Source organism: Homarus americanus, unplaced genomic scaffold (genome assembly GCF_018991925.1).
Source record: "Homarus americanus isolate GMGI-L3 unplaced genomic scaffold, GMGI_Hamer_2.0 scaffold42527, whole genome shotgun sequence".
Classification (NCBI taxonomy): domain Eukaryota; kingdom Metazoa; phylum Arthropoda; class Malacostraca; order Decapoda; family Nephropidae; genus Homarus; species Homarus americanus.
In genome coordinates, this window is record NW_024748543.1 from 277501 (window position 1) to 294976 (window position 17476).

Below are 17476 nucleotides of genomic sequence, written 5' to 3' on the forward strand. Positions count from 1 at the left end.
ATCCCTGTTCATTGTTCACACTTCACAGAACACGGCAATTACTCACACACCCCATGTCCTCAACAGATCAACAGTGAGATTAACTATCGTCTTATATTAAACCTCCTGGGATTATAGAGAGACGAAATAGATGTTAATTATATATCCCTAATTATATAACCCCCCCTCTACCTTTCTTAATATTATATAATTACCTATAATAGCGTGGGTTTAATATTCCTAACACATGAAGAATAATTGGTGTTACAAGAATTATAGGGGCGTCTAACGTACAATGAAAGTAATTATAGTGATGTTATCCCTAATTATCACCAGACAGTTGTATAATGCAAAAAGTCTACTGAAGTCATGCAATCAGGACCATCTGAGTCAGTCAACGTGGGAAGAAACTAATTTAATCTCGTGTCATGCGGAAGGCGTGTGTGGGGGTCGTGTGTGGGGGTCGTGTGTGGGTTGTGTGTGGGTAGTGTGTGGGGGTAGTGTGTGGGGGTGTGTGGGTTGTGTGGGGGTTATAGTGGGTTGTATGTGGGTCGCGTGTGTGGGTAGCGTGTAGGGTCGTGCGGGGTTGTGTGTGGGTCGCGTGTGTGGGTCGTGCAGGGGGGGTGTAGTGGGTCGTGATTATCCTACTCTCACCCTCTCCATGGCACCGACTGTCACCCTCTCACCCACTCTCAACCTCTCCACTTTATTGTGTATTTCTTCCCGAGGATAGAGAAGATATTAGCATGGCTGTATTCCTCAGTGATAGAGTCATTTGTCACACCTGTAATCTTCCAACAGTGATAACTTAGGTTTTTTTACACTATGGCAGACAATCAGAATATCCCCCAGAGGATAAAGTTTAATAAAGAATGTAAATACTTCAGATACACGGTGATTATTTATCCATTCTTGGTGATTAAATGCTAACAAGTGTCAGTCGTTAACTCCATAAATATAATATTCGGGTTTTCTTAAAGGAATGACTCTTGATTTGTGGGTCTTTTATGGTGAAAGTTTTCGTTGTGGTGCAGTTGTAATGACGCATCATTAACATTCATGTCTGTTAACACCAAAACTTGAGGATTCTTTCCTTTTTAAAATTGTTTATATTTCAAGATTTTTCTGAATTAAACAAGATGAATTTAAGATTAACCAAGTAGTACTAAATATGAAACTTCTACGTGTGTGTGTGTGTGTGTGTGTGTGTGTGTGTGTGTGTGTGTGTGTGTGTGTGTGGGTGTGTGTGTGTGTGTGTGTGTGTGTGTGTGTGTGTGTGTGTGTGTGTGTGTGTGTGTGTGTGTGTGTGTGTGTGTGTGTGTGTGTGTTTAGTAACTTACCCCTGTACTCAGCAGCAGGAGGTGGCCTGGTAGACGTGAGACCAAAGACTTACCTAACCTAACCTACAGGCAACCTCTTATAGTCACCGTCTTCATAACACTCCAGGGTGCCATCACTCATATGCCAGGCTGTTCCGTCCTACCGTAAGCCTAAAATTACCACAGTAGTACAGGGGTAAGACTCACACACACACGCTAAACCCTTAACTCTTTTCTCACTGGATGGTTGCGTGGCCATAATAATCAAAACCGTCAACTCCGCTATGAATTATCACCTAAAATAAACCTAATTCTAATAACATTAAAATACATATTCCTCTAAGGTAAAGATATTATCAATGGTACCCGAAGCGCGTATGATAAATCCTTCCCACTAGACTAGATAATAGTGACGGAATGCATGTGGCTACGTTCATTAAGCAATATAAACAGGTAGAGCCCCAGTGAGTTATAACCTCACCTAGTCAATGGTGCTAGGGATTCCACACTAAACTATGCCACCACCACATTTGATCCTTGACGAGTAATACACCTCTGAGATTCACCTTTCTATTCTTAATGTACGACAAATAATGTATACCTGTTTCTCGTGTCATTTATAACAGCTGTGAGTAAATATATATAAAAAATATAAGAGTTTGTCATTATCTATACAGTAATCTTCAAGAGACAAGACATTTAATGAAGATTTATTTGACAACACTTAAGTAGGGGTCAAAACCTTAGTAAATAATTCAGGTTATAAATCGTACATCATCCTGTGTTACAATAAGTTTAAGACGTGAATACCAACCCTTCTTTATACATGGAACAAAATAATAAAAAAAAACATATGATAAATACATCTCCCAGGACCTACTATTCCCGTGTTGTATTGGTTATATTGTATTAATGCCCTTTAATAATACATATATACTCCCTAAATCATCGACGAGTCATCAATAACTACAGATATTGATGTATTGTTCTAAGGCTGTATTAATTCCCTTCAACGAGTCAGTTCTATTAGTCTGCTCTGTAATATACGTTGCCTATATTGTATACTAGAGAAAGTTACTGTAATTTAAGAATATAATATAATTCTCTTGTGTTGTTATTGTTATTGTTGTTGTTATTTTTGTTGGTGTTATTATTATTTTTGTTTTCTTATTGTTATTGTTTTTGTTATTTTTGTTGTTATTATTATTATTGTTGTTGATATTTTTGTTGCCATTATTATTTTGGTTATTGTTGTTGTTATTGTTATCGTTATTATTATTATTATTGTTGTTGTTATTGTTGTTGTTGTTGTTGTTGTTGTTGTTGTTGTTGTTGTTGTTGTTGTTGTTGTTGTTGTTATTGTTGTTGTTATATTACACGACTGAATTACAATATATAGAAAGACTTTAAACTCGTCATCTACATCAGGAAATAAATTAGTGATCAACCAATACAATTTATGAGAGATTTATTATATAACACAAAACAAAACTATAGATTCGAACAAAAACAAATAAATCTGGTGATCTAACAACAAACAAGCAAACACACCTAAACTCCCAAGTAAACAACAAACACACAACCTAAAACTCTCAATCAAACAGACAAACACACCTAAAACTCTCAAACTCTAAAGCAAACACACAACCTAAAACTCTCAAGCAAACAGACAAACACACCTAAAACTCTCAAACTCTCAAACTCTCAAGCAAACAGACAAACACACCTAAAACTCTCAAACTCTCAAACTCTCAAGCAAACAGACAAACACACCTAAAACTCTCAAACTCTCAAGCAAACACACAACCTAAAACTCTCAAGCAAACAACAAACACACAATAACAAAAACAGAAATGAAGACACGATCCACTACGGTCAAACAGCAGTGTGTATACCATTCATCTTATGGTCACTCCATTCAGAAACTCGTCAATACTGGAGTAGTCTTCAGGTAGTCTTGGTCTTCAGGTAGTCTTGGGATTTAGGTAGTCTTGGTTTTCAGGTAGTCTTTAGTCTTAAGGTAGTCTTCAGGTTGTCTTCAGGTAGTCTTGGGATTTAGGTAGTCTTCAGGTCACTAGGTCCGTTCCTTCCTCACTAATAACACCTGCCGACCAACATCTTGTCTAATGTAACTTTCTAATCTGGAGTTTCGACGTGAGCCTCATATTAAACTTGTCCATAGAGTATAAATATATGATGTCTTCTTCTTCTTCTTCTTCTTCTTCTTCTTCTTCTTCTTCTTCTTCTTCTTCTTCTTCTTCTTCTTCTTCTTCTTCTCTTCTTCTTCTTCTTCTTCTTCTTCTTCTTCTTCTTCTTCTTCTTCTTCTTCTTCTTCTTCTTCTTCTCCTCCATGTTTCACCTGATGATTTAACACCTTAACGCTACCTCGAGGGGGGGGGGTGGGGGAAAGCTAGGTTTGGTTAGGTTAGATTAGATTCAGGGTGATTATTCTTCAGGTGAAATAAGTCTGGAAGTGTCTAAAATTTCCACTATTATTTCCCTCCTCTTTTAGACCATCCACCGTAATAACATAACATCGACCCCATACGAACGACTATATATCTTAAAAAAAAAAAAACCTCCTTAAAGAAAATATTTGAGTTCCCCCCTTTAACCACTTGTAGAGTAGCTAAAACAACTATCTGTACATACTCTGTGGGAAACAATATGAAACCATGGACGATAAATTTTAGTATATGAGAACTGTCACTAGTCACACGTAAAATTTCGGAGCATATCGACCCCCACCTGCACAAAAAACAATTTAAAATACCAGGAAACATAAACACACAACTTGGAATCATATAGAAGAGGGAAAAAATAAACTCTTGAGGTTATGTTTTAAAAGATCTTAACTCCTCTCCCGCCTCAGATCTCTTCCCGGTAAGTCCCCGCGGGATGGTTTGACAGGAGAGAGAAATATTATACATTCTTTGGTGTTTCTTGAGGTTATTTATCACGTTATTCAGTCCTCAGTCAACCAATAAGATAATACCTGTACATTACTGCTACGTGTTGACCTAACCTAACCTAACCTACCCTAACCTAACCTAACCTAACCTAACCTAACCTAACCTACCCTAACCTGACGTCAATTTGAGTGTATCATTATGGCATTGATCTGTATTTAAGAGAATTGTTTACACTGGTTTAATAATGACACTTAAAATCCTTCGTTCATTTTTGTTTTAATATAAGGTTCAACAAACGTATACAGTCACAAAATGTTACTGTCTGTCGTTACTTAGTGTTACGTCACATTCTATTTATATGAAATTTATCTTCTCATTCTCGCATTAAATTTTTTCCTATTTCTATTTATGACGAAAAATAACAAAGAAGTCGAAATTGCTGTCAGGAATATGTAGATGCTATTTCCGTCGTGGTAATGAGGAAGTCGGGCCAGAAATGTTTCTTAAATGTCAACAGGGACCATCAAGTTGACGTTCACCTCCCAGCGAAAAAAAAAAAAAAAGAATGATAACAGAACCTAAAATATAAATAAAATAACATGCCATTAGGTTATTATTTTGCGTTGTCTTGTATAGAAACTGAAGTATAGTGAATAAAGACGAAGATCCGTGACATTTTGCCTTTTGATCATTCATAAAATAATAATGTCGAAGTTCAGACTAAAGTAACACCCACTGATTTATAGTAGAAGTTCAAGTGATGACAAGTTAAGTATAAGTTTTGAATTGAACTCTAAAGATGATGATATAAAACCAAGTATTTATTATCTAATTTATATTCTGACGAGTTAGGTGAAGGTGAAAAAGAGTTGACGTCGGTATTAATCACAGGTGACAGGTGCAAGGATGTGTGTTAGTTATTATGGATGGAGGTTAGACACAGTTAAGCTGATTGACATCTTATCTATCAAATATACCAGATGTGTTGAATTATAGAAGCTGTAATTTTATAGTTGAATATTTAAACAAGCCATTAAACGAGTTATATTTTTGTTTTCAGTATGATTGAATAAAAATGTAATTAGAGGTTTATGCTACATGGACAATCTTCAAATTACTTTCACTCATTCCTCCATTATTGTACAAGTGTCAGGCAAGTGTCAGGTGCCTTTACTGTACCCCTTTAATATTACGTTCATTCGTCACTTTTTTAGTCTCTGTGATAATAAAGTGTCTCAGTGAGCCCAGAAGATTTATAAGGGAAGAACTCCTCTAAACGACGGAGCTTTTCAACTATCTTAACTGGAATCAGTGTCATGCCCAACTATGAACTTCTGAACTTACACCCAAATACAGGTGTGTTGGTATGTGTGTGTGTGTGTGTGTGTGTGTGTGTGTGTGTGTGTATGTGTGTGTGTGTCTGTCTGTTTCTCCATCAACACACCTGAATTTGTGTGTACATGTTTAAGATCAGTAGTTCATAGTTGGCCTGACATAGTGTTTTAAGGTTATTATCAATATGTATACACACACACACACACACACACACACACCAACCCTGAACCTCTGCCACGACACCATAAAACACAAGCACTACAAGTGAACGTTTACCTCGAGAGACGATATTTGATGTTCTTCTTGAGACCTGAGTGGCAGGTACTCCCGCAGGTAGGACGGTAGACACTACGCCCTAGTCTCATATGGTTAAGGTCAGTGATCGTTTATTCAGAGACAACGAGCTCGTTACTGAGGTGGGTTGATGTCACCACTTTGCTACTTTACTTAAATAAATTCGTCATTTTTATTATTATCTTTTTAATGTATCTATATATTTTGTTTTTAATAGAGAATGAATGTAATAATAATATTGTTTTTGTTTTGTTTCAAGTTGCCCGGTTGTTTGTTTGTTTCTGTTGGCGTAGTACCTGGTAAATAGTGCTTAATTACTGACAGCTGAATCACCTGACCCGGAAAACAACATAGGAATTATTGTTGAAAGACGGATGAAACTGGTAACATCCACACACACACACACACACACATACACACACACACACACACACACAGCTGCAATTGGTGTAGTGGCGGTGTGAGTGTGGCACAGTACACCTACCTGACAAGGCCCCGTTAATGGGAACTGACAGGTAAAATGCAGCACCCCACTGACACAGGTGAAGAAAATATGGCCAGCTGGGTAAATTTATTGGAGGGGGAGGAGAGGGGACGAAGAGGTAGAAGGGGAAGGGAAGAAGGAGAAAGGGGAAGAGAATAGGGAAGAGGGACGGGATGGAGGAGAGGAGAGGAGAAGGATATTACCTATTCATCATATTCCTGTACGCGTTGTAGGATTGTCAAATTGTGTGGACCAGTGAGTTTCGTGGTCCGTGTTTACGTTCGCGCGCGCGTGTGTGTCCGTGTGTGTGTGTGTGTGTGTGTGTCCTTTGTCCTTGTTCGTGTTCTATCCTCCACATGATTTAATAATTCCTAAAAGATATACACACACACACACACACACACACACACACACACACACACACGCACACACACACACACACACACACACACACATACACAGACACACACACACACACACCGTCACTCTAGATAGAAGGTAATATACTAAGTAACCTTCACCCATCTTTCCCCCGACCGTTTTTAATAAGTTTTTCTCATTAAATTAATCAACTTGGTGCAACCTCTTACCTGCCGGGTTACCTACATGTCTGGATACCTGTCTACCTGTCTGTCTGGTTACCTGTCTATCCGTCTGCCTTTCTGCCTGACTCTACCTGTCTGTCTGACTGTTTGGTTATCTGTCTGTCTGTCTGCCTTTCTTTCTGACTGTCAACCTGTTTGTCTGTCTGGTTCTCTACCCCGGCCACTTCCTCTCCACCAGCCCCACAAGAGACAAGACCTCAAGGTGCGTAGGTAAGAATGAATTGTTGATATAAAACCCATTTTTTTTTCCAAGGGGCTAGATATTACATAGGGATGGAGGGCAAGAAAGAGTTATACCACGACGAGGGAAACACAATCTCCTGAGGGCAAGAGGGGAGTATCTCACATCACCAAGGCAAGACTCTTTTCATGTTTAAGTTTTAAGAATAAAACCCTTTTTTTTGTTTATTGAACCTGTAATATATTTTCTCGTATATTCGTCATTTTAAATCATACATACGTGACTGAATCATTTATATATACATTATTTATATGAGATATACAGCGGAATACATACACATACACATTCCTTTAGGTAATATCTTATACGTACTTCATACACTTGAGTATATGCAAATTATTCAAGCTTGAGCAAATAGACGTTCTTTATGGTGGAGAGTGTATACAATATTCACCTCGTAACATACACACCAAAATGTGTATTCTTTATTTACTGTAGGTGTTGACTTATTACGCTAGGAGATATACCCATACTACATCACGTGAGAGACATTACCCATACTACCTCACGTGAGAGACATTACCCATACTACATCACGTGAGAGACATTACCCATACTACATCACGTGAGAGACATTACCCATACTACCTCACGTGAGAGACATTACCCACTCTACTTCAGGTGAGAGACATTACCCATACTACCTCACTTGAGAGACATTATCCATACTACATTACGTGAGAGACATTACCCACTCTACTTCAGGTGAGAGACATTACCCATACTACCTCACTTGAGAGACATTATCCATACTACATTACGTGAGAGACATTACCCACTCTACTTCAGGTGAGGGACATTACCTAGACTACCTCACGTGAGAGACATTACCCATACTACATTACGTGAGAGACATTACACACAACACCTGAGGCGTGAGAGAGACAGGACCAGGGCCTCAGGTGACCCCCCAAGGTAAGAGTGGCTGGTCTTTGATCTTAGACCCCCCACACACCTGACTGGCTCTTCTCGGGGCCTTCCCTGACACTACACGCACCAGAGAGAGAGAGAGAGAGAGAGAGAGAGAGAGAGAGAGAGAGAGAGAGAGGATAGAGCAAGATAAGAAAAAGAGAGACACGATGTGATAAAAATGATAAAACGTTAGAGAAAGAGAGAAAGAACCCAAGGAAAAGAGAAAGACAAAGAATGAGAGAGAGAGAGAGAGAGAGAGAGAGAGAGAGAGAGAGATGGTAGAGGGGGTGATGGAAAGGCAGCGAGTGAGAGAATAAGAGGGAGATTCAGTGATCGACAAGTGAGAGTGTGAGAGTGAGTGAGAGAGAGAAGAGGGAAAGGAGAAATGAAGGAGGAAACGGAAACCAATGAGAGGGATAAGTGAGAGGAGGAAAAGGCACTCGGTAAAAGGACCAGAGAAGTCATTAACCTAACCTAACCCCTCCCCCTAGTTAAAGCTCGGTTGTTCAATCATCAGGTGAAATAAGCATTGGGAAGGGGTGGTGGGAGGGGGGGGTGGGTAATCTTCAGGTGATCTCAAATTTACCTACAAATTTTCCGTATATATGAAAGTTAGAGTTCCATAAGAAGATGTGTGAAGCCAATAGCACGATAAACCAGCCTCTAAAATGCAGGAGTTTGGCATCACAACAAAACCGCTTATTGAATATTTTACGTTACACCTGCAGGAGACAGTTGGGAGTGGGCTGTACCGTAATCGAGGTCTCTCCACACACACACACACACACACACACACACACACACACACAACGAAAAATTTGCAAATAAGCTGAGGTAATTGGATCACCTCGGGAGAAAAACAACAACAAATTAAGTGCGGTTGGGTGAAGGGTGAAGAGCCAGGCTGAGAAGAAGACAAAGAGGCTGTGAAGGAGGAAGAAGCTGTAATCACCCGGAGGAGTCAATGGCGGGCAAAACACTCTCCAACCATGATATTAATTAAAAAAAACCAAAAACATCCAACGCTTTTTAAATATTTTTTTCCTTCTATCGAAACAAACAAATGGAAAAATAATTTATACATCTTTTTTTTTTACTATTATTAACTTAGGAATATAATTCAATCTTGTATCACTGACTCAACGTGTACTGTATGTTATTCCCCTCTCCTCACCCTCTGGTTTGGCTCCCGCGGCTACCCACTGACTGAGCCGTTCCTCCCACACAACGCAAACAATATAATCTCGTTCTACCTTTCCACCTGTCGAATGCAGCACCGGTTATATTGAGGATCAGTCTTCAGTATAGTGTCCACAGTGATATAGCCGTCAAGAATATAAACACACTTAGAGTAGTTTATTAACCTTCTTGTGTATGGGTTACCCTCTGAGCTGAATAAAATCATCTGGTATTACACAAATAAAATATTAAAAGCCTCATCCCTGTAGTGAAGGTGTTGAAGATCTTAATTAATGAGACACAGAAACATAGGTAAATATCACCTTCTCACTCCCGTTATCATTTATCTCCAGTATTACAATATAAATACCACACAGACACATATTTACTCACCGCTTATATAATAATTATGTAAACTGTCGTATAATACATAATGTAACGCCGGTACAGTAATGCTTCACAAGATTATAAAATAAGTTGTCTAAATAATACATCAGAAAGAGTTATTGTTAACCTAAATACAAAGAGAGAAAAAACTGTTCCAATTAGGTGTCAATAATTGTGTATAATATGAAATAAATTAAAAATAAAATAATTAAACCAACTAAACAAAAATATAAGGATTATAATTATTTTTTTTCATTTTCATATATATACAATTTATTTCCCATTCTATAACCTAATAGAAAATTGGAGCCTAATGATTGATCTAGATTAAACTACTAAAAACAATATATTTTATATTTACCTTTGTATATAGAGTTATATATATATATATAATTTATTCTTGCAGTCACACAAATATAATACTCATGATTAAAGTAATTATTAGTCTCTCCTGACATAATAATTAGCAATGTTTAATATTAGAATAAATCTGTTATAACCAAGACTCATAATACTTAATAATACTTGAATATAAACATTAAATTAGTCCATTGAGTATAGAGACGATAACTGAGTATAATATATTTCTCTTATCAGACTCACGTAAAATATCATGTATTCTTGGATCTTATAATTAGGTTTGGTTAGGTCAGGTTAGCATTTGGTTAGGTTAAGTTAGCGTTTAATTAGGTTAAGTCCGCATTTGGTTAGGTAATATTAACGTTTGATTAGGCAAGGTTAGCGTTTGGTTAGGTTAAGTCACCGTCTGGTTAGGTTTGGTTAGGTTAGGTTAGCATTTGGTTGGGTTAGGTTAGGTTAAGTCACCGTCTGGTTAGGTTAGCATTTGGTTAGGTTAAGTCACCGTTTGGTTAGGTTAGATTAGCAGTAGTGTAATCAACCCAAAGGTGAAATAAACAAGGGTGCCTGATCTTCACGTGATTTATACCTCCCTCCGTAAATACAACACACCCAGGTATTAATATTCCCTGCCCTCCCGCCTCACCCTCCGCCCACCCTTTTAATCCACCGATCATTACCCCCCAACCCCCTAAAAAAATGAGAAGGAATAAATCAACCACAAGAATAAATTAGAGCGCTTTATTCTACCTATTCCAGTCAGCCAAATTGACCATAAGAATGATTTAGACCGCTACAAGCACCCTTTTCTTCTCTTCAACGGCTCAATATTCATCAGTGTACGTATAGATCTCGAGCACACACACACACACACACACACACACACACACAGGTGAGTTTTTTCCCAACGCTTTCCCTTGCCGCCCGCTCACAACCACCTGCCCTGCCCCCGCTTATGATGAATCGCCAACTAAACCTCATTTGCAGTCCAGTTATGCCTTCCTATTCTGCTGCGTCTTGTTTGTCCTACAGCAAGAAGTCCGCAGTATGGTATATTATTGGGGGGGAGATTGGGTGGATGGGGTGAAGAGGGGGAGATGGGTGGGTGGATTGTGGGTTAGGGGAGAGGGGAGATGGTAGAGTGGGAAAGGTGAGGGGTATCGGCTAGAGGTGGCAGGTGGGAAGAGGTATCAGGTGAAATCTGTGTTGGTGTAAAATACTTCGAAAGATTTTATCATTGAGTGTAATATGAACCTGTTGGCTGGTGTTAGGATTAACTTGACGTACGTGTATAAAAGTCTTAGTTGTTTCTATACGGAGATACACTATATATGCGTTGTAATTAGTTGATACATTTTCAGTAGTTAGTTCTGTAGTGTATTAATTTAAGTGTACGTGATTTTATGTTTCTTTTAGAGGTTCAAGGACAGACATAACACAATGACAACAACAGAAATGTGATATAATATTTCCACAAGGTTGTATGAATAAAAAAATCGTAACGTGATATTTAAGAGTTGTTACGGATTTTAAAAACAATGATATAGTGACTAATACTAAAACCAAAAGACACTTGATGGTTGAGAAGCCAATACATTATGTACTTGTGAAAGACCCTTGATGATTCTGACCTTATAAATTTTAAAACCAAAGACAATGAAATAAAGAAATAAGAATTATAATTAAGTCTTTTCATTGATTTATTATTGATACTATGACTGAACAACCGGTGATTATTGACCTTTGATACACTTAAAATAAACACAACTTGATATAATTTTCTCAAGTTTTAAATGCCGTGTCATATAGAAAAGAAACTTATAGTGAACACCGCTTAATAACTCACCCCGCTTTAGTACGTGATATAACGAATAACAATAATGAACGTTCGCGTATGTATGAATGGATGTATGTATGAATGTATGTATGTATGTATGTATGTATGTATGTATGTATGTATGTATGTATCACTGATTGACTTTCTCTCTGGTTATTATTATTCATCCATATAACTGAGTCTTATTTCCCCTTATTTCAACTATAAGACTTATTTATTCTGCTTCCTCTTATTTCCTATTATTAATAACACAGTGGACTTGTATTATACTCACTGTGAGACTTATTTCGTCCCGTCAGTAATTTAATCATAAGCTCTATACTAATTTCCTCTTGGCGATACTGTGTCATTTTTTTCTTCTCCTATTTCAAGTAAATTTCTTTGTGTGTGTGGCTATTTTAATGGCTGTATATGTGTGTCTGTAATGCCAATTTAATATAGTTTTCTTTGTTTATTATATACCCAATTTTCAATATGTTGTTTGTTATATTATAGTTCCCTATTTTAATATAGTTTTACATGTCTATAATGTTAGCTATTTCTTAATTTTTCTATAGTTTTGTGCCTATTATATTATGATAACTACAGTATATAGCTCTGACTCTGATATTTTCCCATTTTAATATAGCTTTGTCTAAAATGTCTAAGATGTCTAAAATGTCTAAAATGTCTACAATGTCTAAGATGTCTAAGATGTCTAAAATGTCTACAATGTCTAAGATGTCTAAGATGTCTACAATGTCTAAGATGTCTAAAATGTCTAAAATGTCTAAAATGTCTTAATATATCCCCAGATTATCATAGTTTTAGGTACGTTTTGCTTCCTGTCCTAATATGACATCTAATACAACTTATTCTAACATAGATACTGCATTAATACTGCCAATACCGGACAGTTACCATTACCCCTACCACGTTACCACTCCCAATACCGGACAATTACTATCTTCACCATCGCATTACCACTCCCAATACCGTACAGCCATCACCACCATCACATTATGACTCTCAATACCGTACAGCCACCACCACCACATTACCGCTCTCAATACCGGACAGCCACCACCACCACATTACCGCTCTCAATACCGGACAGCCACCACCACCACCACATTACAACACTTGGACAACACCACCACATTACTCTCAACACCGGCAGCCACCACCACCATACCGGACAGACAGCCACATTACCACACTGACACCACCACCACCACATTACCACTCTAATACCGACGCCACCACCACCACATTACCACTCTCAATACCGGACAGCCACCACCACCACATTACCACTCTCAATACCGGACAGCCACCACCACCACATTACCACTCTCAATACCGGACAGCCACCACAATACCGGACAACAGCTATCACCGGAAGACTAATGATCATAATACTTCCTACATAATTACAGACAACCTTCACTAGACAAACATACTCATATATAAATAAGTACTGAGTATCCGTACACATGCCAATACGTTTGAGTACTAATGGTTTCTGTGTGTTCATAGCGTGTGTCTCAGGTTAAAAGTTCTCACGCATGTTCAAAGGACCAATTTTAGTCTGTTCTTGATGTTCATTGGTTCACGTTATGTTTGTTCAGTCCGGGTGTGTTCTTTCGTTAATTTATATATTATAGTATAGATGTGTTTAAGAAGTCAGTATATAGAATAGGTATTTCTTGTAAATGTTGCAATCGTCACCTAACCTAACCTAACCTAACTTCACCTAACTTAATCTCACCTAACGTAACCTAACCTAACCTTAATCTAACCTAAACATCAAAAAATTAATATAAAAAAAAAACATTGATAAGACTCACACGCAATAAAAAATAAAACAATCATATAACAGAATAGCCAATGAAAACAAGACGTTACAATAGAGAGCCAATCAAAATATTACTCATAAATAACAAAAGTCAATGAGAACAACTTTTAAGGTCACGTAGCCAATCAGAGTACGACACGCAAGACCCTGGGAAAAATATAATCTTTCTCACGATATAAATATAGAGAAAGACGTATATTATTAATGAAGTAGAATAAACAAAACTATACTAATTGTATTAACTCACAAAACTCAATGGTAAATATTTAACGTAGAAAATTATTAACTAGTCACAAATAGGAATAAATCAGCAGGTATATAATTATTAATAACTAGAGCGTAATAAAAGGTGATAATTATTGACATTTAAAAACATATGACTTAAAATATATGACGAGATTGAACGATAAAATAATCTATCAATGTAAAGTGTATAGTGTAAAGTGTCAATTTAAAGTGTAAGTGTTAAGTGTAGAGATGAACAAAAATAATTCAAATAAGTTCAAAATGTATAATAATCCAAACAAAATTATAAACAGGTGATCGATTACCTTTGACAATAACACAAATATTGATTATGGAACACCTTTAACTAACTAGAATCATCAGGTGACTAAAATTAAACCTTTATCGCAATAGGTGAATAATCCCTGGAACTATAATAATAATGAACATTGGTGAACAAAGTTAGAAACAATATATATTTGAATTAGAGCGAAAAAATTATTGAAATGTAACTAATGAACATGGTTGAACAAATCGTGGAACTAAAGCAATAATGAACATCGCTGAGCAATCTGTAGAATTAAAACATTAATGGATATCGATGAACAATCTGTAGAACTAAAACATTAATGAACATCGATGAACACTCTCAAGAACTAAAACATTAATGAACATCGCTGAACAATCTGTAGAACTAAAACATTAATGAACATCGCTGAACAATCTGTAGAACTAAAACATTAATGAACATCGATGAACAATCTGTAGAACTAAAATACAAAGGAACATCGATGAAAAATCTCTAGAACTAAAACATTAATGAACATCGCTGAACATCAAGAGACAATCGTAACATAAACATCAGTATCGAAAATCAGTAAAACAAAGCATGCAAAAGGTGTAAATATCTGTTCAACGCAAAGGTGAACAAAAATAACATACGTGAACACCAATAACAGAACGAACAGTAGTATCTCCAAGGTGCTCTGGGCGCTGTCATAAATATAATCTGTTCTGAGTGTGAACAATAACAACATATCTCACTTGAACATATAAATTAACTCTTCATTTGATCTCCCTTAAAAAAAAAAATTCAAATTCTGTCTTGAACAATAAAAAAAAATTAAGAACAAAAACTTATTTCTCTCCTGATGTTCCATAAATTTAGAACACCCCCTCCCCATCCCCCCCCCACCCCCCCAAAAAAATCTATCCAAAAACAGAAATGAACAACAAAGAAGAGCATTAAGAAACGTAAAATTAATGGTTAAGAAACAAAGGGGGGGAACTAACTTACTGTTTTCCAATCCTCCTCTCATCTTAGGTTTAGCAGCAGAGCTACAATAGACAGCCAGCAGCAGAAGCAGTAAGTAGACAAAACACTGAGCCATGGTGACACGCTTTCTCCCCTGTGCTAACGTAAATCTGTCACTCTTTTTAAGTCTCACTAATGTCCACCTGGGTGTTATTGATGGTGTCGTGGGTCTCAGTTTATAACACAAAACATCAATATTTAGTCAATTATCGAGACACATCAATTATACTTCGTTCTTGATCTTTTTTTTTTTAATTCACTCGACTGTATTATTCTACTCAGCTGTTATTTGGTCCTAGAATATTTATAATACTCAATATGCTGTTTTTGTTTTGATTTTTTTTATAGCTAGGAGTCACTTCAGTAAGTTAACTCCCAGGTCATAGATAAAATTTGGAATATTTAACTAATTCCCTCTGGCAGGTACGATTGTCAGTAATTTAGGTTTGTCTTGTCATTAAAATACAATTGGAAGAAATGCCACTTCACTCAGTACACCAAGAGATGTAATTTTCAAGTAGATCAATCAGTTGTTTGAATGTTGCTCCTCGCAATCTGAAGGTCACCTCATTCACACACAGAATCAGACCATGCACCTTTATGGTCTAATTGTCTTTTAACTGAGTGAAAAGTATCTCAGTAAGGTGTTTTTCTTAGAGGTATCCCACACGCGTCATTCACCAGTTGACTGAGTGAGTGAGTGTCACGCCGGTCAGTAATACGTGATGATAACCACTTAACTGACTGACTCAGTAGCAATCCACCGCACTGACTTTCAACACTGACATCACTTGCTGGAATTACTTAACTGAGGTTTAAATATCAATTCACTGAACAACTTTTCTATGGTTAACAATTCCAATTTTCTGGTTTTTCTAATAATAAGTTACTAAAATAATTAAAAACCGTCTTGTTGGTGTATGTAAGTCAGTGGTTGGGTGAGTAAAGTATAGAATTATCAATAAGCTGCCATCTTGTCCAGGTTATGGTATCAACTTGAAAAATAATTCATATTAAGCACCGTTTATGATTCCACTCCACTGACTGTAAATTAATAGGTATCTTCAGGTGACTTTTGGGTTTTTCTAATAAATTTCTGGCATTGGAAACTTTTCAGACAACAACATAACTCTCGGTCAATAAGAACAGCACAAAATTGGTTTCGGTAACACATTATTATCTCCTCCTTCTTCTTCAGGTGTTGTTCAGGCACCATACAACGTTCTCGAAAGTTATTCCCGACATGTTAATGAATGTTTGTCAGGTGACCAACACACACCTCCATCGTATTGTTCTTTAGTGCCAAAAATTCCAGCATTTTTTTTCTATCAATGTTTTTATTTATTTTTTTAACTCGATGTGAAATAATTTAACACATCTTAGTGAAAATATGGTTTAGGTCTTTTCTTCCTCCATTATTTTATTAACTGTTCACTTAATTACCTGTAAAACACCTGCCATTTTAATACGCAGCTGTAGTCACTAGATTTTCATCAATACATCAGTTGTATAAGACTGTTCATGTATACATACACATATTTCTATACTGTATACCGCAACACATTTATGTATCCACAGTCATACAGATATAGTTTCTATTACAATATTAACTTTTATCCAACTTTGTCAATGTAATGATAACAAGCTCAGATCGTGCCACTTGTAATGTAGATCTACGGTTTAAGTGTTATCCATCGATGCAGAATACATCGTTCAATGATGAATTAATGATCGCATCTCAGAGTGCATTAAAAGTATCGTATAGTCATTGCCAAAGCTTCCCTACCCCCTCCGACGATTATTTGAAGGACCATGATTTGAATGATGAGACAGGAGACGTATTCTTCCTGACGTGTCTCCTCCTGCTGCTACCGGCGTGAGATGTCAATACAGAGTTCTGGCGAGTAGTCACGAGGACAGACTAAAATGCTCCACTGTGGATGGTAAGAGAAGGGAGCGTGGAGTGAGAGAGCGAGGGAGCGTGGAGCTTAGCAAGTCACATCCTCCCCTCACCACGAGCCAGAGGTAACTGAACCTGTACCGAGTGACTAAGTCCCCTCACCCAGCCCACCCAGACACCCAGCCACCCAACCCATCCACCCACCCACTTCGCCACCCCGCTTCGTCTCGCCTCCTCGCCCTTGCCTTCCTCTTCTTCTTCTTCACGAGGTTGTGTGCAAATGACAAGGTGTATCTAGCTGTTCAGAGTACCATAAACTACTGTCGTTTGTGGGTCTGACGACGTAGAAACTGATCTT

General features: G+C 37.3%; 1 protein-coding gene across 2 annotated transcripts in view; it reads right to left on the minus strand.

Moving 5' to 3' along the window:
- LOC121880365 (protein turtle-like) overlaps window positions 1–17236 on the minus strand; it is a 98361-nt gene extending 81125 nt beyond the window's left edge. For both annotated transcript variants that reach the window (XM_042387517.1, XM_042387516.1), the window contains exon 1: window positions 15201–17236. In XM_042387517.1, coding sequence (XP_042243451.1) covers window positions 15201–15294 — 94 coding nt within the window. In that variant the 5' untranslated portion in view covers window positions 15295–17236. The remainder of the gene's footprint in view (window positions 1–15200) is intronic.
- Window positions 17237–17476: the final 240 nt, after the last annotated feature.